This window comes from Echinops telfairi, unplaced genomic scaffold (assembly GCF_000313985.2).
Source record: "Echinops telfairi isolate 266 unplaced genomic scaffold, ASM31398v2 ScPeMD7_18;HRSCAF=68, whole genome shotgun sequence".
NCBI lineage: Eukaryota > Metazoa > Chordata > Mammalia > Afrosoricida > Tenrecidae > Echinops > Echinops telfairi.
In genome coordinates this window covers 44749442-44773028 of record NW_022103915.1, presented here as the reverse complement: position 1 = coordinate 44773028, position 23587 = coordinate 44749442, and the positions used below count along the sequence as shown (strand labels likewise).

Here is a 23587-nt window from a genome sequence, read left to right as displayed (position 1 = left end):
TTCCTCCCTAGGCCTCACCGTGCTGCCCAGCTGTAGGAAATGCTGAGAACTACCCAGCCTGCTCGGCTTCTCGGCTCTGAGCCAGAGGCTGTTTGTGTTGCCCCTGCCCCCAATAGGTTCTTGGATCATGTGACCCTTTGCTGTCTGTCTGAGGGGAGCATTAACCTGGCATTTAAGTAAAAACCCAAATGCTTCATTAAGTTAATAGGCGTTCTTGTCATGGGAATGTGAAACATTGCTCTGTTTTTCAGTCGTAGAAATATCCCCCATTGACCTGATTCCTTGATTCAGTCCTGGCCTAAGTTCCAGAGGTGGGTTTTCCCTCTTTGGAATATTCGAGTAGGTTGCGTGTTGAGCGGCTGCTGCAAGGCCAGTAATTCAAACGCACCAGCTGCATCGCGCGAGGAAGAGGAGCCATCTGCTACACTCGAGCTCTCAGGGCTCGGAACCCAAAGGAGCCGTTCTCCTTTGTCTTCCGGGGTTGCTGTGAGTCAGAATCACTTTGAAGACAGTGAGTTTGGGGGGCTGTTTTTGTTTGATGGGAGGTGTGGCTAGGGGAAGGCGAACATTTCCATCGACAATAGTTTTTCCCTCTGTTGGCTTAGATGGTCTAAGGAATTCTGAATGCTATGGGTCATATCTTGCCCCTATCCAAGTGCTCCTTATTCCAGGCCAAAGGTCAAAATTCAGTTTTCAAAGGAAGCAAAATGAAACCAGGAGGATGATATCTTAGTTGTTACGCTGTTGTTAAGTGCCATCGCGCCGGCTCTGACCCAGAGCGACCCTGGGCCCAGCAGAAGGAACCACTGCCCGGCCGGCACATCCTCCCAATTGTTCCTGTGCCTCCGTGCATTGGTGTAGCCACTGTGTCAGCCCATCTCACTGAGGGCCGCCTTCTCTTTCTCACTGCCTTTCCGCTTCACCAACCATGATGTCCTTCTCCAGGGACTGGTCTCTCCTGACAAGGTATCCAAAGCATGGATGGACAATATGTCCCAATCTTGCCATTCTTGCCTCTAAGGAGACTCTGGCCTGACTTCTTCCAACACAGATCGGTTTGTCCATTTAGCAGTCCATCGTACTTTAAATATATTTCTCCAGCACCACAATTCAAATGCATCATTTTTTTCTCCGCTCTTCAATACTCATTGTCCAACTTCCACGTGCATATGAGGCAACGGAGATTACCATGGCTTGGGTCAGGCGCACCTTAGTCCTCAGAGTAGCATCCTTGCTCTTCAATAATCTAATGAGATTGTGTGCAGCAGATTTACCCAGTGGAATACGTCTTTTGATCTCTTGACTGGTGCTTCCATGAGCATTGATTGTAGATCCAAGGAAGACAAATCCTTGACGACTTCAACTGCAGTGTTATAGAGAACACTTCCAATTGTATGTGCGTGTCCAGTTGATCTGGAGAATAGAGGGACACTGGCTTCATTCTTCTCCAGTCAAGTGCAACCAGCTCCTACCCATGCGATACAAGCAGAAAACTGACAAACGGGAGAGTGGCAGGGCGAAAAGAGCCGAGAAGGTGGTGGGCAATCTTCCTCGGAATTTCTGTGTCCACCTTTAGGAACCAGTGTGTAAGCCTGGGCAACAGCTTAAATAGAAACCTGTAGAGATGAGTCAGCCCTGCTTCTCAGGACAAATGATGAAGACCTGTAACTACTGTAGAGCTTGAAGTTTGTGTTCCCATCATCCAATCTTCTTGATCTGTGTCATCGAGATGGCTATTTAAGATTGTCTTTCACTGAATCGGTACAATCCCTCCTTCCAGACGAAGTTGGGTGGGGAGGGGCGGTCACATCCGTTGCTGATAGTTATAGTGTAGCAGAGACTCCTAAGGCTATGAGATTCCCCACGGGTGATGCAGCCACTTACTAGTTGCGGTGACAGTTTCTAAAATCAGATATGCTTCATTCAATAGAGAACTTGAAAATAAGGTCAACAGGCCAAAGAGGCTAGAAAAATATATGAGGGAATCATATAAGAAGCCAGAAAAACTTATGTGAGGAAAAAAAACCAAACAGGTGAGGGGGTCTTCAAAAAGCTCGTGGAAAAAAGGAGTTAAAAGATAACAAATTTTTCTGTGAAGTCTTGGAAGCCCTCTTTGTATACCTCTACACATATGCGCTGGGGATCATAAATGGAGGAAGGAGAATCATTGCAACTTGGATTATCTTACGAAGATATTAAAATTTCATTGCGTTTTATCATGTTCAGCTAGAGATGATATAAAAAATTGACAAGAAAAGGATTTTCCCTGTCTACTGGCCAGAACAATGCTACACACACACACACACACACACACACACACACACACACACATATGTGCCCCTTTGAAATGCACAAAAAGGAAGCATGAGCATGCCATTCTGAAGCCTGCATTGTCTAGGCCCATGCTAACGGGAACCATGAGGGCTCAGCTCAGATGCTTCATCTCCGTAGACCCCTATTTTTCCAAAAGTTCAGGAGAGTAGCACAAAGGTATAAAATCCTAAACAGTGAGACTAAAGCAAACATTTTGGGGAATTCCTATTCACCACATAATGCGGAGGGATTTATATTCATAATGAAATACTGTGGAGGAAGCTACAGCCCAACTATTTGCAGGAGACAGGGGCAGGGCTCCTGGGAGGCCCGGCTGGGAGTTCCCCGGTAAGGATAGCAGTCGTGTGAAGTCGGGAGTGTATCAGGCTAATTCATTTACTCAGAGAAAAGGATGTACCTGTTGCCACCCCAGAACAGTGGGCAGCCAGGCATTTATTTCCAGGCAAAGCCAGGAGGCATCTCCTCCATAGAAAACCCTTACTATTTAGGGAGAAGACTAAATACTAACGCAGTGATTCTCAACCGTCCTAATGCCGCAACCCTTTCATACATAAAATTATTTTCCATAAAATTGTTTTTGTTGCTACTTCATCACTGTCATTTTGCTACTGTTATGAATAGGGTGAGCCCTGTGAAAGGGTCCTTCGACCCCCAAAGGGGTCGAGACCCACAGGTTGAGAACCGCTGTAAACTAGTGAAACAGACCGAGAGTTTTACCATGGTAGGCAAAAGCCATGCCAGCTACTCATGTTGTTCCCACCTCCTTAACCACATGTGCAGTCAGCACATTTTTTGCAGCAAACTAGCTGCGTGAAAGACAGCGAGGCAGAAACTTCTGACTTGGAAGGAAAAGACAGGATTCCATAGAAGGATGAGAGTTTTTAAAAATGAAAAGCCTGTTCAGTATCTTTCAAGATCAAAGAAGCCATGCTGTCAGAAACATGAGTATGTTGTGAAAGAAAAGCCATTAGCACAGGAAATTGCTCTTTTAAATGAACGTTATCAGTGCTGAAATATAATTTTTAATAGAAAAGCTGAAGATGAAGGTGGAAAAACATCTTCCAGTTTTGGAATAAAAACATGAATGAAACTGTGAGACATAGGGCTAATGAGAGTTTCATAAAGAATGAAGAATGGAAAGTAGAAAGTGGGGATGTGAAACAGGAGGGGACTGTTTCCTAAATCCTAAGAAAAAACAGGAGTGTGGACCCTGGAAGGCACCCTGGCATGCAGAGGCTAAGCACTGAGCTGCTAACTGAAAGCTTGAAGGTTCAAACCTACTCGCTGCTCCACAGGAGGAAGAGGTGGTGGCTGACTGTGAACTTTACAGCCTCGAAACCCCAGGGGCAGCGCTGGTCTGCCCTGGAGGGTGACTGAACCAGACGCCATCCCGTGTATTGAATAGGTAGCAGATACTCCAGGTAACTGAGATATTTTTCACTTTGTTTTCAGCTATCTGGAATTTTTTTTTTATATGTCTCTACTTTTCGAGGAAAAGTATAAACTTTCCCTCAAGGATACTGACTGTTTTTAGTGACTATAGAGAAAGAGTGCTTTAAGTGGACTTTAAGCAAAGAGAATGTGTTTGTCCTGAACTGGCGGGAGGTTCTCTTTCAGGAAGCACACGGAAGTGGCAACGCTGGGTCATAGAGGAGGGAATTCACATTCCACACATCTTTGCGTCCATAGTTTCAGTCCTTGTCAGTACCAGAAAGTTTTGCTTGCATTGGCTTTATAAAGTTTTATTTCCTTGCCTCTATCTTATTTTACTACGTTCACCTTTAATTTAAAACATGTTGTGAGTTTCCACCCACCCGACCCGCCAAAAAGAAAGAAAGAAAAAGGATTTGGCAAGATACAGGCTCTAGGTCAGAGGTTCTCCACCTTCCTAATGCCATGACCCTTTAATACAGTTCCTCATGTTGTGGTGACCCCCAACCATAAAATTATTTTCGTTGCTACTTCGTAACTTGTCATTTTGATACTGTTATGAATCGGGTGATCCCTATGAAAGGGTCTTTCGACCCGTAAAGGGGTCGCGGCCCACAGGTTGAGAACCACTGCTCTAAGTTGTTTGTGCTTAACAGGAAGAGACCATTTGATGTAAATGGCATTTGATTAAAACACAGCTCTCTCTGCCATATATATATATATATAAATGATAAATGTTGGCTGGAAAACAATATTGCAGGGAATTTGGCCGCGTGACAAAGTTCGCGACAGCACAGCCATTGGAATTATGTTGAGTCGCAGTGAGGTGGCAGCATCACCTTCATTCCAGTCATGTCCCTGGAGCACGCAGCGGTTAGACATCATACTCCTCTGGCTAACATCCTGTGTGCTTTTTAAAAGCATGCAGTCAATTTGAGAGCTTAGACGGACCTTAGAAACCAACTAGTGGAAAAGTGGGGTGGGGGCAGAAAGAAAGGGAAGCAGAATAAGCCAAACTAAAGGGCACGATCCTTTTAATTTTGAGCAGGAAACATATGTTTATCTGGGAAAGAGTTTGGTCGCACAGGTTGTTTGCATAAGAATCTTATTTTTGGAGGAAGGAGACCAATCAGAACTTGGGGCAGGGGTGGAGGTGGAGACAGCACGCCTGAAGCCTGAGTGATCAAGAGAAGCCTAGATTCCAACCAGAGTTCTATTTTCCCAGCGACGATATGCTAATGCCATCAGCTTACCGGTACTTTTAAATGACTAATAATGTACATTCAATTCATTTTTTTGTATATTCATTTTATAAAATCTGATGATAAACTGTAATTTTAGTATTAATTGCTGTCAGAGTAGAAACAGCAGGAACTTTTAACAACATACCCATCCTAAAGATCCAAACAATAAGGAGATACCACCTGGCCTCAGCATTAATATCAAAGTTTCAGAAAACATCAAATACTGGCAAGGGTGTGGAGAGGTGGGAGCCCTCATCCACTGCTGGTGGGATTGAAAAGGAGTTCAACCCCTGTGGAAGGCCATATGACACTTCCTGAACAATTGAGAATACAAGTCCCTACCATATGTCCCAGTAAGAGTGCTATTTGGTATATATGCCCTAAAGAAAGAGAGAGCCTAGCATGGACAGCTGTATGTACACCCACGTTCATTGCAGCGCTATCCAAGATAGCAAGAAGATGGACCCAGATGCCCATCGGCGAGAGAGCGGATACAGACACTTCGGTACATCCACACAGCGGGACTATGCATCCTTCAAGAATACTGATGGAACTGGGAAACAACTCTTGACGATGGATTTGAGAAGACATTACAGCACTAACTGCTGAGTGAAGTTAGTAAAGAACATGGGCAAATATTGATGGAGACCCTTGTTACTAAAACTATATCAACCCAAGAAGAGGTTTTCATACCAACAGGAACAGCCTCTGATGGTTACCAGGGTTGTCTAGGAAGGATGGAAAGGGAGCGAGATACAGTAGTGGGTAGATGGATGTTAAGTCTGGTGAAGGGGGAAGATGGTCTACTATAAGGGGGAGGTAGGGGCAAATGGGGGGTGGGAGAGGTAGTGGATGAACAAAGCCTGCCATTGGGAGGTTTGATAAGTTGTCCAAGATAGTGAATGCGAAAATGATCTGATATGTGAACCCCCACCTTGCTCATAATTAAATACTTACATGTTGTTTGAAGGCACAACAAACACATGGCAGAACAGCACATCGAGTCTGAGTCCATTTATGTAAGACTGTATTCCTACAGCATGCACGCACGCACGCACACATTTCCACTTCAACAGTGATTATTTGTGTGGTAAGACTCAGGGTGATTTTTAAATGTAAACTTTTTTTTTAGAGTTTTTTGCATCCTTTCTCTTTTCTTTGGTGAGAATGTGTTGCCTTTATGAACAACAAGGAACGAAACAAGAGCAGCTTTCAATGCCACTTCGACTCTGATGGCTGAGGTCACATTTTGGCTTTGTGTCTTCTGTGGTCAGTTCAAAAGGTTATCAGGAAGACAGAGGATGTATGAGTGAGACCTTTACATTTAATGTAATGCCAGTAAATAAAACCTGCTTAGGTCATTGTAAGATGGTTGTACATGGTTAAGCCATATTTATAAGACTAAGCTCCTGAATCTCCCGTTTCCTCAACTTTCCATTTGGACGTATTTTTCCTGCAGCGAGGATGACAGTGTGGGTCCTGCTGGAAGCATGGTCCACGCGATTCAATCCAAATCAAATGAGAGAGAAACACTTCCCACACCCATCCTTGAACACAGCGGGGAAGAAGGGGTGTCGGGCCCTCTCAGAAATGCTCAATCTTTTCTTCTTCTTTTTTTTAAAAGAAAAAGAATGAACTGTAGCGATGAAAGTCTATGGATAAAATTCACAGGGAAAATGAAATATTTGTAGGCTCACAGCAACAGAGCAAGATTCTTAAAAAGGGAACTGTAGGATTCTTGCGATAGTTAACAGGGAACTAAATTGTGTGCACAGAAAAGAGTCAGCATTAGCATTCAAGATAACTGTTATGAAAACAAACAAGCACAAATTCATGACCATCAAGTTTATTCCAACTCTTCGGGACCCTAAGGACCGGGTAGAATTGTTCCTGTGGGCTTCCGAGACCGTAAATTCTTTACGGGAGTAGGAAGGTTCGACTTTATCCCTCAGAGCAGCTGGTGGGTTCAAACTGCTGACCTTATGGTAAGTAGCCTGATGTGTAATGATTTGTTTCTATATCATCTCATTTCATAGAGATGACAACCAGAATACACATGGCAGTAAGGATAAGAAATCTGGACCAGAGCATCATTTAGGTAGACTAGCAGATGTGAATGATCCAGCCACATTCTGTCAGCTAATGCTGGAGGTAGCGGGGTGGGGGTGGGGGTGGAAATGCTGGGAATTAATGCCCACTGACTCACTCCCCACCCCCCGCCAGTGGCACAGCCTTCAACCAATGATGGATGAGAGTTAAAGGATCAATGACCCCGTTACCTCTGCCAATGAGGGTGTTCCCAAGAGACCAAGCCTCAATTGCCCACACTGGTTACTTGCTGCTTCAAACACTTTCAGAATTTACTTTCCTCTCCTATCTCATTTCTGTAATCCCCCGGTGCATCCAGGGATTCATTCTCAAATAAACCACTTGAGACACTTAAATCCTTGTCTCAAAATCTGCTCCTAAGAGAGTCCAAACTGAGCCAGATGTAGACAAATTCTAAAAAACTGCAATCAGGTTGATTCCAACTCACTGTGCCCCTATGAGGCAGTAAGACCGCCTCTGTGGGTTTCCGGGGCCATGAATCTTCATGGGAGCAGAAAACCTTATCTGTCTTCCTTAGAATGGCTGATGGGTTCCAACTGCTGGGATTACAGTGTAGCTCATAACCCCTTGTGCCACCGGGACTCTGGGATGTAGGTGAAGGAAATGGGGTGGGGGGTGGGGGAGGATAAGCAAACAGCAGGGAGGTCCTTAATGGTGCTGCTGGCTGATCCGTAACTGTGACTTGAATCGTATTGGCAGCAGAAGAAAGGAGGACATGTGATGAATGACTTGACCATGTTTTATTGGCCTGGTACCATCAGGTCTTTAACTGGAACCATATTTCATTCTTACTGGGTCACTTAACCTTTTCCTTTTACATTTTAAAGAGATGGACTCAAAATATACCCGGTCCATTAACCTAACAGAGGCAACCCATACCCTCACGAGAGGATAACTACAGAAGTGGCTATAGAAAGTAGGGCGTAGGACCCTTGTTTTGTGGAGACACGTGATGCAGCAGGATCCCTAAAACTCTTCTCTAGAAAATGTTTTCGTAGACTCCACAAAGCTGTTTCTGCAGGCTCTCTTAATGCAGGTGCCCCTTGGTGAGGGTTTTTCTGCAGGGGCTGTGATGATATGCCCAAATACACAGCTTTAGAACTCTTCAGATGGGTAGGTGCTTTGCCTTCTGTGCCAGAAGGCCACTCTGATGGTGGGAATTAAAGCCACCTTGAGGTGCGTCATCATTCCAGGCTGCCATTTCAATGCTTCTGGTCCTCACAGGGCAGAAGAGAATCACACACCTTAGCATGTTTGATCACAGGCTTAAGGCATTTGGGCCAGAGGAGAGGGTGGAGGAGACACGACCATCGCCGGTGGGATAGACATGAAAGGGCTCGTCAGACACAGTAGGTTTAGTCGCACTTGAGAATTGATTGGTTGTGGGAGAAGGTGGATCTGAAAAACATTTCTCAAGGTTTTGAGTGAATCGTTTCAGGCATAGTGGTATATTACCTAAGAGGAAGAATGGGTCGAACAGATGGAAAAATAAACTTGATTCTCCCGTCATCAAGTTTTAGGCAATTTGAAGATATGCTTGAAAAGTGCAGAGAAGCCAACTTGAAATAAATTTGGTACTCAAAATAGAGCCAGAGCAAGGATGTGGGCATCCTTGGTATCGAAGCAATTGCTAGAAGCTAAGAGAACAGACGAGATGCACACAGATCCAGGATGGCGTGAAAGAAGCCTTGGAGATGCACACATTTCAAGGCTGGGTGGAGGGGAAGTGTGAATGAGGGAGAGGAAGGAGGAGGAATTGTAGAGGTTAAGCACCAGGTGGTAGTGTGGGAGCCAAAGCCCTTTCCTCAAGGACTGAGCGAGAGAGGGTTTATACTTTGGTCAGTGCGCCCAAGTGCCAATAATGAAGAGTCAACAACTCATTGCCTTCAAGCTGATGTCAACTGATGTGAACTGATAGCAACCCATAGGACAGCGGAAAATTGCCCAACGTAGGTTCTCTGTACTGGAGTAGAAGCTTTGGAGAGAGAAAGAGAGAGAGAGAGAGAGAGAGAGAGAGAGAGAGAATTGTTTAGCACTAGACTGAGGGGCATTTTCGATGGCTGTGGACCTCTGGTGCCATTTCAGACTACCACACTGCTTTCTTGCTGGTCAAGGGGGCTGCAGTGCTAGCTGAAGATGGGCTTAGGTCTCCTAGGTGAGATGAGTCGTCTCGTATTCCTACTCAAGACAGTCTCGTAACCACTGGTTCCGCATGCTCTCGCAGATGCTATCCATCCACACGAGTTTGCGTTGTGGTAGGTGTGTGTAGGCTGAGCTTCCGCAGAAGGTGCTGAATGCTTGAGAAACACACCTGTGTCTTGCGTAGCATCTGATCTCATAGCACACTGAGTTTAATCACTCCATCTGAATTTGGAAATGACTTATGAGTCACGTAGTTCTGCTATCATCAGAAAGCAGACAATATTCTACAGTAATCAGTGCCACTTGGGGGGCTTTTGATTGCCATTTTGAAATATGAACACCCAAGCCAGCCTCCGTCCCCGCCCAAAGAATCGTCTTCCCATCCTGGCTCACCGTTTTCCTTCATCTCTTGGAACAGCTGCTAAGCTCAGCCTGCTTTTGAAGGCCTCCTTCACTAAATCAGCCTAGATAGACAACTCCTGGGATTCCTTCTTCAAGCTACACCCATTCATGCTCTCAGCCAGTGGTGCCTTATCCTACTGGTGAAGATTCATTTAACATATTTATTTGCTGAATGTATATCCTAACCAATCCTGCCGAGATACCATTGTTGTCTTAAACAGGGATCCTTTGAGTTTACATCTTTATGCATCATTCCCTATGTAAACAGTTCAGTGACCAGACGGTTGCTTAGTCAAGGTTTTTACAGATGTTAACGGAAGTTCTCTCACCACCTTATCTCATTACCTGATTTACAGGATATTCTTTGGAGACATAAGCAACATAATACCCGGTCTTTCTTGACTAGTAAGTTTTGGTTAACTCTCGAGTTTTCCTGTTTTTCATTTCTCACAGTTTCACCCTCTCACATGCACACATGATAAAACAGCTCTCTCAGGAAGAAGCAAAGAGGCATTTGATAGTGCGACCCAACTCGTTCAATAACAGTAGACAGAGTCTGGCGTCTCACTTCTATCACTGGGTGCTTGACCTCACTTAACCTTCCTGTTAGGAGTTTTGGTTTCCTTCTTTTTTAAAATCATTTTATTCGGGGCTCATACAACTCTTATCACAATCCATACATACATCAATTATGTAAAGCGCATTTGTACATTCATTGCCCTCATCATTCTCAAAACATTTCCTCTCCACTTAAGCCCCCAGCATTAGGTCCTAATTTTTCCCCTCCCTCCCCGCTCCCCCCTCCCTCATGAGCCCTTGATAATTTATAAATTGTTATTTTGTCATATCTTGCCCTGTCCGACGTCTCCCTTCACCCACTTTTTGGTTGTCCTTCCCCAGGGAGGAGGTCACATATAGTTCCTTGTAATCGGTTCCCTCTTTCCTACCCACTCTCCCTCTACCCTCCCAGTATCGCCACTCACACCACTGGTCCTGTAGGGATCATCCGCCCTGGATTCCCTGTATTATCTGTTTCCTTGACAGAAAATGTATTACCTTTCAGGGGTCGTGGGAGACATAATGTCAATAGAGGGTACAGAGTATATCGCTCTGGGATAAAGCCAAGAGTGGAGGGTGCTAGTCTTAGTTCTGGCATTGTCTAGCCACAAGAACCGAGGGCACACCGTTGGTGATTGAGAGAACAGTGTTCCACCCCCAGCTCGTTGCTTAGTGCCTGGGGGCTTAAAGGTTCCCAAGTGGCTTCCAGAGTCGCTGTTCCGCAGGAACAACAGAGGCGAGGTTGGAGAGAAGCAGGCTATGGAATAGGATTGCCTTCATGAATCATTGCCCACTTTGCCATGAGTCCAAAAGAGCTGGCTGACCCTCAGCTACTATTACTGAAGATCTTGGTCAGTGATTCTGTAGAAGAATCCTGATCAAAAAGGGGGACTTGTAGAACAGAGTGTCAAATTCTTATGGACTCCGCGGCTTTCTGGAGCCATGGAGGTTCCGTAGGCCTTTGAAAGTAATGCTCTGAGATCATAAGCCTCAGACCCCAAATATCCCCTGAAGTCTTCTTAAGACTAAACAGTAGTGGGACTTGTAAAAAAAGATCTGCCTTGAGCATTTTCTCCTTCTAACAGCTGTCTGTATAGGACCAACTGAGCCGCTGCAGCTCTAACGATGAAGGGGCTGTGACAGGTCTCTCTGTGTTAACGAGAGAGGAACCACTGAGAAGAAGAGGGGGAGAGTGGTCCGTCACACAACAGTGTGATCAAGGTCACCGAGTTCTATAGGTGGAAACTGGATTGGTGCATGTTTTGCTGCTCACAGCAACAAAATAAGACTCGGAAAAATCCTTTCTCTGCCTAGAACTCTGCAAGAGTTTGAAATAAGAGTTTTACCAGCAGTTACAGTAGCTAGAGTTTGCGAATGCCAGTTACTTTTCTAATTTCACAACAATTATTACCTCATCAAGTCTCAAAATGATCCTCTGAGGTAATTAATTAACTTTGCCCTGTCTGCTCTGTGGATTGGGAAACCGGAGGCTCAGGAGACCAGACAGCTTGCCCTCCCGGGGGTCACCCTATTTATCCAGCAGGAGGAGCCAGAATCACCATTGGACCCTCTCTCCTTCCTGTCATGTCCACAGTCACAGAGCCCTCCCAGCACCGCCCCACCTAGATGAAACTTTAACGTTAGCCAAGGTCAACTCTTCGTTCATATTCTTCATAGACCCAGTCTTTTCCTTGCGCATTTTATATCAGTCATCCTGCACATGATAAGGTGTCATGCCGTACATTTCACATCTCTCGGTAATTTCATTTCCTGACAATTATTTGAAGATTAGGAGCTCTGGGCTGTGCTTTTGACTCCCATAGGAACGTTTCCAGGCTCTGCTGCTAGAACATGAGACCTCAAGTTCAGGTCAGACGCAAAATTCACTGCCGAGGGAGTTGGTTCCTACTCATGGTGACCCTATAGAACGGTGTCGAACTGCCCCTGTGGGTTTCTCAGACTGTAACTCTTCACAGGAGCAGAAAGCCTCCTCTTTCTCCTGCAGAATGGCTGGTGGTTTTGAGCTGCTGACCTTGGGGTTAATAGTCCACCATGTAACCCACTATGTCACCAGGGCTCCTTCAGGTAGGTAGAGCAGAAGACTAATGAGGATAGCATATCTACTGCCTTCGAGATAAAATTTAAAAATGGTTTTATAGATTTCAATGATACCCCTTTCCTCTGCCCTACACGCTTGCCTTAGATCAAAGCCTCACTTTCATCAATCCTGCAGAAATTTCTGTAATGAAAACTTACCCTGTGGTTGCCTGGTGGCTCCTAGTCCCATGTGAATCCTAAAGCTCTCACATCTAGTGTGTGGGGTGGCCATCAGATTTTATGGTACAGAATTTTATTTCAGAATCAGTCATCCTCATTGTGTGACTTAGCTACTCTCCATCCTATCAGTAGGTATTTGTTGAAACTGACTCCTAGTGGGACAGCTCCAGGCTCCAGGAGGCGCCCAGAGATGGGCCTGGGAAGACTGAGCCTGGCTTCCTGTTTCCTTAGAGGCATCGGGCAATTCATGTACAAAACAAAAGTGGTGGGGCAAGTTTTGACTGCAGAGCATGTTAGGATTGCTTGACATGTTTGACTAACCTGTGACCTGAAAGATTTCTCAAAGCCTAGATCTGTTTAAAATGCAACAGGACACACACCCATGTCTCACCTTTCAGGACAACAATAGACAAGACTATAACATGAACAATAACACCAGGGAGGTATGAACTCCTCAGATTAACCAGCCATATCAAAAGGGCAGCATTTGCCCAGGCACATGTCCCAGGAGGCAGGAAGGGATAGAGAAGAAATGGTAAATACAGGGAGGAAGGAGGAAGAGTGCTTTTACACCTGGGAATTGCAATCAATGTCGTGCATCAGCATGTTTATGAGGGGGTAACCCCCCAAACCAGTATTCCCCACCCCCAAGCTATGTATTTAATTTTTTTTCACAAAACAACCTTATCACCTTCAAAGTACTCTTCATTACCCTTAATACATTTGCCAAATCTGTGATTCCATTATTGGAAACATTTTTCAAACTCATCTCTTTGGATGGCTGACAGCACATGTTTCGTTTTTTCTGCACCTCTTCTACATTGTCAAATCTCCATCCTTTTGTGTCCTTCTTCATTCGAGGAAACAAAAAAGGCAGTCTCACAGAGTGAGGTCAGATGAGTCAGGTGCATGGGGCAAGAGAAGCATGCTGTTTTTCGCCAAAAACTGGCACACTGAGATGACTGTGAGCAGGTGCATTGTCATGGTGGCAGAACAAGTCCCCCACCTGCTACAAATCAGGGATTTTTTGTCAGACACCGTTAAGCAATCTTTTCAGAACCTCTAAATAGAAAGTTTGATTTAAGTCTGATCTGGTAGAATGAACTCCAAATGCGCTATCCTTTGCACATCAAAACAACAAATGGGCATCGTCTTGATCTTTGATTTCACTTGACAAGCTTTTTTTGGACAAGGTGACAATGGCATCTTCCATTGGCTTGACTGATGTTTGCTTTCAGGATCGTAAGAATAGCACCATGTCTCATCATCAGTAATGACCTTGGGGAAAAAAAGTCTGGGTCACTTGGAGCTGTTCTTTCAAAGCATATCGTGTTTCCAGTCTACACTCTTTTCCTGGTCAGTCAGAACCCCAAGCACAAATTTTGCAGTGTCCCTTCTCATTCCCAAACCACCCATTAAAATTTGCTGAACCGAACTTCAAGATAGTCCAGATAACTTCCCCATCCCTTCCGTGGGCCTGTTGTTGTTGGTCTTCAAGCACAAGTGCGTGACTTTTGTGATATTTTCAGCCATTTGGGAGGTTGACAGACATCCAGGATGAGGTTTGTCATCAATTGACATTTCACCTTTTTTGAAATGAGAAAACCACTTGGACACTTGAATTTTTCCCATAGCACTGTCCTTGTTAGCTGTGCTCAATATCACAACAGTTTCTGCAGCATTTTTCCTGAGCAGGAAACAACATTTCACAGCCGCACGCTCTTCTCTTAAGTTGGCCATCACAATGTTTGAGCGAAACCGCTTTTACGAAAAAAAAAAAATCACTGTGACCAGAGAGGGCCTTCCCAGGTGACACCACAGGGTGCACTAACTCAGAGTGAGTTGCTGGATGCTGGCCTAGCGGGAAAAATGCGTACTGAGAAATCTCTGCTTAGCAGAGCTTTTTTCTGCCTTTTTGTTTGGTGGGAGGGTTTACTCCCTCATTTGCATTGCTGAATGGAAAACCAATGTGCTCTGTAAACTTTCACCCAGGTCACAACAGAAAGTTAAAGATAAGTGCAACAGGATTCAGCAGCCTCCGTTAGTCCTTATAATTCAGACTTCAGTAGACAGGTGGCTAAGCCAACACCGAGGAAGCCCCTCCGCCCTCCGGGAGGCGTGCGAGTTGGTGCGCATGGGATGCAGTGTCAGTGCCTGAGCTGTTCCGTCCTGCTCCCGGTGCCGTTCAGGAGCTGGTGTCAGCCACAGCCATGTGACTCCACAGAGACCCCATGCTTTCTTACATCGCCACATTTCTTGTAGATTCTGGGGTGCCTGTATACATGGAAAAGTATTGCGACAAAATCTTAGAATCTTTCATTCAGTAAAATGTCAAAGCGTGAAGCTATTGTTTCTCAGCATGTCCCCCCTCTAGGTCTATGCCCTTCTGAAGGTGGTGTTTCCATCTTGCCAACCCTTTCCTGAAGAATTCTGTGCGCTTTGATTCACGCCAGGTCAAAATGGCAGCTTTCGCTTAATTGAGGGACTCAAATCATGTTTCCTCAGAATGTTCTGAGAGTTTTGGGGCCAAGCAGCAATCTGAGTGGACCACTCTGAGTTACCGGGTGTGTAGGGTCAGGATTCCCCGTGAAATGACTGCAGGACGACCCTGTGACCCTGGACCAGGGAAAGAGCAGATTGTGGTGGAAAATGTTCCTCGGTGCAGCTTTCCTGCCCTTTTCTTCGCCAAGGACGTTTTTCAGTTAAAAAAAATGTCTTCATAATAAGCCTCCATGATTGTCCTGTGTCCTCTGGAACACCTTGGCAGTCCCCCAGACGCAGTTAACACGGCTTTGCACGGGCTTCGGCCTTGAATTGAACTGGCCCAGCGAATCCCCTTGGAAGCCACTGTTTTCATTGAACTTTTTGTGAAAGGCCCCGTAATGAGGCTAAAATAAATGGATTCCTGAGAGAACTTGTCTGATCCCAGGGAGATAGTTAAACATGAAACAATGAAATAGACCTGAATATGTTTGGATTGGAACCTTAGTAGTACTACTTTTTGAACTTACCCTTGTATGTGGAAAAGAATTCAAAAACGAAGTAGTGTGTAGTCTAGTTAGAGCCCATGACCAAGCATGATGTATGTGCAATACACCTGGGCTACAGAGGAGAAGGAGAAGTGGCCCTCACTGTCATGAGATAAGAGGGCAGATTGAGGTGCACTTCCTAAAAAAAGGAGCATTTTTATCCTATCTCCAGAGTCAGGGGAAGCTTCGGAGGCCCTGGTTGGTATACACAGTTAACATACTTGGCTGCTAACCAAAAGGTTGGAACTTAAAACCCACCAAAGTCACTTTGAAAGACAGGCCTGATCCACTTGAGAAAAGTCAACCATTGAAAGCCCCGTGAGACACAATTCTACTGTAAGCTTTGTGGGGTTGCCACAAATTGTAATCTACTCAACTGGTAAAACTGGTACTGGAGGCAAGCAGTCTAAGTTGAAATCAGCTCTGGGGTCTGGGGTGGGTGGAAAGAACATTGACGGAAGAGTGAAAGGCAGAAGCTAAGGCACCCAGGTGTGCTGGGCTGTGGACAGCTAGAGGCAGTTTCTTCCTGTGATGCTGGCTGTAAGGACTCCTCCAGAAGACTCGTGGGTCCCTTTTATTGCTATTTGCAATAGTTGTTAAGGGGGAAATGAGGAATTCATGTAGATTAAAAATGGGAGTAACTTGACCTTTTAACCAATCTTCATAGTATTACCAGACTAAATAATAAATAAGCAAGTTCCCGGTAATTAGACCCCAGGGAGAATTTAATTTACACCTACATGCAATTAATATTGAGTTATGTAATACACGTTTTGCTTTAGCCAACCTTGAGCTGAGTCTCAGGTTGGCAATAACTTAGGTGGAGACACAGGGCGATAATATGAGGCTACATTTCATCTCCCCACAATTAACAGTAGCACCAGATCTGTTCGTTTGTGGTCATTAAAGTCTCCTGGACGTGGTGTTGCGGAGAGGACTCTATGAGTGACAGTAGCTGAGAGACCACCAGTAGGGAGCATCTCTTTACCCAGACACTAAGGACTCCTCAGGTATATTGATAATGGCACTCTCCTAATAGGGCTTCGGCAGGAGGGCATGCTGGATCATCTTTCAGCAGATGGGAGTTTGAGAACCACGCTAATTTGGCTACTTGCAGAACTGTCTCCAGTTAGCAAACAACATCTGAGGCAGTTACAATTGTAACCATTTCAGACAGTCTTTCAAGGTATTGGTTTCTTAGCCAAAATCATTTAGGCTATTTCTATATTTCACTCTTTTGGATTTCTTGTGTAGACCTTTTTATAAGTATTCAAACGGTTTAAAAATGCATCATTCATAGCGGTTTTATATGTTGGTAGGTGCCATCTAGTTTTCGACCCATAGCGACCTTATGCACAGCAGAACAAAGTACTGCCTGGTCTGGCGTCATCCTCACAAATACTCCGGTGCTTGAGCCCATTGTCGCAGCCACAGTGTCAGCCCCTGTCCTTGAGAGCCTTCCTCTGCTTTGCTCTGCCCCTCACTAAACATGATGTCCTTCTCCAGGGACTGGTTTCTCCTGCTGACATGTCCAAAGTATGTAAGGTTGGGTCTTGCCATCTTTACCTCTAAGAAGTTATATATGGAATAGCCAAAAAAAACCAACTGGAAACAACTTACATGTCCATCAACAGGTGAATGGATAAGCACATGGTATGGCACATGCAATGAGCACATGGATAAGCACATGCAATTAAACACCACTTCCATTATCACAGACTATGATCACAGCCTTGAGAAGAATGAGACTTCCAGAACACTTTACTGCGATCATGTAGAACCTATATATAGATCAAGAGGTAGTTGGGCAAACAGCAAGATAACACTGCATGGTTTAGATTCAGGAAAGCTGGGTGTCAGTTTTGTACCCTTTCACCCTACTTATTCAATCTGTATGCTGAACAAATCATTGGAGAAACTGGATTGTACGAAGAAGATTTCAGCATTGGGATCGATCTGAGGAAGGCTTGTTAAGAACCCTTGCTATGCAGATGATCCAGCCCTGCTTGCTGCACTTTAGGAGGACTTGGAGCACTTGCTGATAAATATTGAGACTTGCAGCCTACAGTGTGGGTTACAACTCCGCATAAAGAAGACCAAACTCCTCACAACTGGACCGAGGATTTCAACTTGCTTGGGGCCACAAGCAATGCTTATGGAAGCAGCAGCTCAGAGATCAATGGACACATTGGTTTAGGTAAAGCTGCCACATCACACTTCTTTAGAGTGTTGAAAAGTAAGGATGTTACCTTGAGGACTAAGGTACTCCTGACCCAAGCCGTGGTATTTTCAGTTGCCTCCTGTGCATGTGAAAGTTGGATGTTGAAGAAGGAAGACCGAAAAAGAATCAATGTGTTTGAACCAAGGTGCTGGCAAGGAATATCAACAGCACCATGGACTGTCAGAAGAAGCAACACATCTGTCTGGGAAGAAGTACAACCAGAACGTTCCCCAGAGGCCAGGACAGCAAGGTTTCCTCTCACCTACTTTGGACATGCTATCCGGAGAGACCAGTGCCTGGGGAAGGACATCATGCTTGATAGAAAAGAGAGGGCAGAGAAGAAGGGGAGGGCCCTGGATAAAATGCGTTGACATGGTGGCCGCACCAGTGGGCTTCAGCAGAAGAACAAGTGTGAGGGTGATGCAGGCCCGGCAGTGTGGAGTTCTGTTGTACATAGGGTCGCTATGAACCAACTCGATGGCATCTAACAATATTGTAAAGGAATGAACTACTGATACAACACAGACACACTTCCAAATGATTATGCTGAATGACAAGAACTGACATAAAAGACCGCATACAGTGTGATTTCACTTACGTAGAATTCTGAACGGACAGAGCTAGCAAGCAGATCAGTGAAGGGGTATCGGAGGGTTGCCCATCACAGAGCGGGTTGTTCCCTGCCTTAACTGTGGGGTGGTTACGTGGGGTGTGCACACTTGTCAACTTGTGTCATTGAAAGCAGTTCATTATCAATTATAATTCAATAAAGCTATTAAAATATGTTTTAAAAAAAACCATCCATGGATATCCAGATAACATACATTTGTACTTACTGGTATTTTCAAAAAGAAGAAGAAAAAAATCCTGCAAGTTGAATTGCTAGATCAAAATAAGTGCACATTTAAAACTTTGATAAGATATTGTCAAATTGCTCTATCATAAAAAGAAGAAAAACTCCATTGATGAACTAGCCACATGAGTCAAATATGAACCATGTGTTTCCTCTAAAAATCGTCACATAAAAAGTCATAATTGGGGGAAAAAGTTATAATTGGACAGAGATTCTTTTCCTAAGAACAATAGTTAGAATTCAGGTGGCCTGGGAAAGTAATGGGGGAAAATCTTTCATCTAACAACCTGTAACTTAAAGGTATCATTTATGAATAAGCCGTAGTAGTATCAGTATTGTATTTGATGTCACAATAGAAATTGTATATCTTCATATTACAATGTAGGGGTTTTTTTTCAGTTGTTTACCTTCTTTTTAAAAAAATCATTTTATTGGGGTCTCATACAGCTCTTATCACAATCCATACATAAATCCATTGTGTCAAGCACATTTGTACATTTGTTGCCATCATCATTCTCAAAACATTTTCTTTCTATTTGGGCCTTTGATATCAGCTCCTCATTTTTCATTTCCTTCCTCATGAACCCTTGATAATTTATAAATTATTATTTTTCATGTCTTACACTGACCAGTGTCTCCCTTCACCTATTTTTGTGTTGTCCAGCCCCCTGGGTGGGGGTTATATGTAGATCATTGTTCCCCCTTTTTCCTCCCACCTTCCCCTTACCCTCCTGGTATTGCTACTCTCAATATTGGCTCCAAGGGGTTTATCTGTCCTGGATTCCCTGTGTTTTCCAACTCTTATCTGTACCCATGTACATTCTCTGGTCTAGCTGGATTTGTAAGGTAGAATGGGGGTCCTGATAGGTGGGGCATTAAAGAACTAGAGGAAAGTTGTATGTTTCATCAGTGCTATACTGCACTCTGACTGGCTTGTCTCTTCCTTGTGATCCTTCTGTAAGGGGATTTCCAATTGTATACAGATGGACTTTGGGTCTCCACTCCGCACTCCCCCTCATTCACATTGACATGAGTTTTTGTTCTGAGTCTTTGATGCCTAATACCTGATCCCATCGACACCTCATGATCACACAGGCTGGTATACTTCTTTCACGTGGACACTGTTGCTCCTCAGCTAGATGACTGCTTGTTTATCTTCAATCCGTTTAGACCCTAGATGCTATATTTTTTCATAGCCAAGCACCATCAGCTTTCTTCAGCACATTTGCTTATGCACTCATTTTGTCTTCAGCAATCTGTGCTGGGAGAAGATGAGCATCACAGAACGCCAGGTTATTAGAACGACGTGTTCTTGTGCTGAGGGTGTACTCAGGTAGAGGTCCAATGTCCATCTGCTATCTTAATACTTAACAAATTAATATAAGTACATAGATCTATTTCCCTATTGTTATATATAAATATATTTACATCGTATTTAGACCTCTATAAATGCCCATTTGCCTCCTGGTTTTTTCCCTCTATTTCCTTTTACTTTCCTCTTGTCCCACTCTCATGTTCAGCCTTCATTCGGATTTCAGTAATTTCTCTCGGTTACATTGCCCTTGATTAAACCCTACCAGGCATCCGATGCCCTCCTCGCCATCGATTTTAGATCACTTGTTGTTCCCTTGTCTCTGGGTTTGTTAACACCCACTTCCTTTCCCCCACCTCCCCCTCTCCCATGTTCCCCTGGAACCATCAGTCCCATTGTTTTCTCCTCCATATTGTTTATCCCACCTATCTTATCTAGATAGACATGCAGAGACAATAATAAGCACGAAAACAAGACATAGCAAAACAAAACAACAACAAAAAGCAATTACCCTCATCACTACTTTAAAATTATTATAGTCACTAGGTCTGCTGATTGACTAATATATATGCTACTTCATAAATTAATTACATTGTCTCATTTAATATATAGTTTGATCATTGATGCCTTTGGAATCTTATAAATATTTATGTCATGGAATAAAAATTTTATTTGGAAAGGGCACCCAGAGACTTTACCAAAATTTTAAAGGGGCCCATAGCATTAAAAATAATTAAGAGCCTCCAAGTTCTTTTTATTTTATCTTAGGATAGATCTCATATATTTTTGTCTTGGGATTATATTAGATAGTGTTTTTTTTTAATAAGGAACTTTTCTTATTTCTCTCTTCTGGAACAAATTTACACATTGATGTCTGTTCCTTGAAGGCTTGAAATCATTCACCCATGAAACCATTTTGGTCTGAAGCTTTTCTGACAGGCAGTTCCTAGAAAAGGTTCTCAACTTCTTCTACACACAATACATTGAGTTTCAATTTAGTTTATGTGATGTTTTTAAGCTGATTTTCCTAATTTGTATATTTACAGAAATCTTCCAGATATTTTAATTTACTAGTAAATTGTTTTTGCATGATTCTCTGAGGTTTCTTCTGAATTAATCTGTTATTAATTCAAAAGAATTTTTGGGGAAATACTCATCATTTTATTAATCATAAATCTCTACATATTTTTGAAAAAAATCTGAGCATTATGCAAAAGATTTTGAAAAAGTCAGTGGTTAGAAAAGGAACTTTCTCCCTATTCCAGCCTAACAGAGGTGCTGCTCGTGTGATACTCCTGAGCAGGCTTCTCCAAGCCTGTGCTCTGGGCCATTCTCCCTACCTGTTTGTGAAGATGCTGGGCCCAAAGAGAAGCAATAAGAAATCCCTTCCAACCAGCCAGCAGTCACCGCTTGTAGAGGGACCAAAAATCCCAGACAACTGCCCAGGGGTTATGAAACCATGCTGGAGATGGGCGCCCTGGGGGAGATTGGTCCCAGATAGCCACATATAACCAGGCAGTGGATACCTCAGGGGTCCAGGTAGGACTAACCCAAACCAGAAAGAGCCTTGGTGGTGCAGTGGTTAGGCCTTCTGCTGCTCACTGGAAGGCTGGGTGTGAACCCACCAGCCACTGTGGGGGAGAAAGAGAAGGCAGTCTGCTTCTATAAAGATTCCAGCCTTGGAAGCTCTGAGGGGCAGCTCTACCCTGTCCTTTAATGTCCCTATGGGTTAGAATCAACTTAAAGGCAAGGATTTTTTTTTTTAGTAGAGTCACGAGCAAAACACAATGTCTTGGAATATTTTGGATTTTGGAGAACAAAAAAAGAATTTGGAGTGGATATGTATTATGTAACTTTCTCATTCATAAGGTGCACCTGGATTTGTTACACAGTTTTCCTTTCTCCTCTCTTTTCATAATACAGCTACTCTCCAGAGAGACCGAATTTTCAAGCATTTTACCAGGAAGCGCCAGAGGGCTATGCGAAGGCGAGTCCACCAGATCAATGGACACAAGTTCATGGCCACGTACCTGAGGCAGCCCACCTACTGCTCTCACTGCAGGGAGTTCATCTGGTAAGGAGCTCTCCAGCTTCCCTCCCTGGCTGGTGGGACAGTGGAAGTCAGCATGAAGGTTAAGAATTATTCCAGGTCTCATTTTGCTGCTGCTTCAAATAGAGCTACCCAGCAAGACCAACACCCATTGTAACAAAAAGGAAACAGACCACCTCAGCAACAACAAAAACAAACATTTAACCACTTACAGGCCCAAGTTTTAGGTGCCATTTCTTTTGCGAATCATTCTGGTAAAGGTGCGATGAACTAGTCAGAGACACAATTCAGGGTGAGTGGTTGGAGACCCACATAACCAATCCATGATATTCCCAGATGCTGAAAGAAAAGGGAAAAACATTAGCAATACCTCTTTAAGAAGGTGGAAGTCAGGTTAGGGGATGAGTTACGGAAATGAGTCATTACAAGTAAGTGCAGCTGGTGGAGCGGTAGTGGTCTTCAGTCTTGTAATATGCAGGCGAAAGTAACAGTCTTCAGTAGGTAGATGCTATCATCTAACCCTCAGCAGTAAGGAATTTAAGATGATGAGTAGTTAAGAAATACTAGAGCAGTGGTTCTCAACCCTCCTAATGCCACGACCCTTTAATATAGTTCCTCATGTTTTGGTGACCCCGCCAACCATAAAATTATTTTTGTTGCTACCTCATAACTGTAATTTTGCTACTGTTATGAATCGGGCAACCCCTGTGAAAGGGTCATTCCCCCCCAAAGGGGTCACAACCCACAGGTTGAGAACCGCTATACGAGATGGTTTGGAATAATCATGTTGAAGTGTGTTTCAGGGGCAAGTCCATGAAGTAAAAAAACTTAGGCTAAAAAAACCCAAACCCACTGCTGTCGAGTTGATTCTGACTCATAGCAACCCGATAGCATTGCGTAGAACTGCCCCCTGGGTTTACAAGGTTGTAAATATTCATGGAAGCAGAAGGCTTCATCTTTCTCTTGTAGAATGAACAGCTGGGTGGGTTTGAACAGCTGACCTTGTGATTAGCAGCCCAACATGTAACCCACTACATCACAAGGACCCCTTATTTTAAGGATAAGGGCGATCCCAAATCCCCCCTTTTACAGAGGAAGACATTAGGCTTCAAGGTGTTCGTTCTTGCCCAGAATCAAACTGAGACCATCTGATGTCAGTCTTGTGCTCTTAACGATGTGCGTTAGCCTGCTTGGCTTTTGTGAGGATTAAGTGAGATGATATGTGTTGGCTGCTTTGCCTCGTGCCAGACATGTTCTCCGTTAATGAGAATGGCAATGCTGCCACGAAATCCACCTGTAGAATATATGAGGGAGAGATGGCAATGGAGCAGTGGGAAAGAGGGCACTTGCTGGCAGCACTTCTTTTCCTGGCTCCAGAGGTGATGTTGGGGCCCGTGTTGGGGAAGGGTCGTTCCCTGGGTCAGGTCACCGTGGATTCATCTCTTTCTGCAGTGTGTCTCTCCTGTTTACTTCAGCATCTGTAAAGCCTTATGTGCTTGGGAGAGAGAAGACAGAAGAAGGGGGTGGGATGACTCTTTAGAGACACTTAAAAGACAGACGAGGATTTATATTCATTGAATATGGAGGGGATTGCTGCAGAGGTAGGTAGGATGTGACCCATCATC

At 44.1% G+C, this 23587-nt stretch overlaps 1 protein-coding gene across 1 annotated transcript in view; it reads left to right on the top strand.

Annotated features, from left to right (window-relative positions):
• Positions 1-23587, top strand: part of PRKCH (protein kinase C eta) — a 259663-nt gene that overhangs the window by 117668 nt on the left and 118408 nt on the right. Inside the window, exon 3 of the mRNA XM_004698636.2 lies at positions 21836-21986. Coding sequence (XP_004698693.1) covers positions 21836-21986 — 151 coding nt within the window. The remainder of the gene's footprint in view (positions 1-21835; positions 21987-23587) is intronic.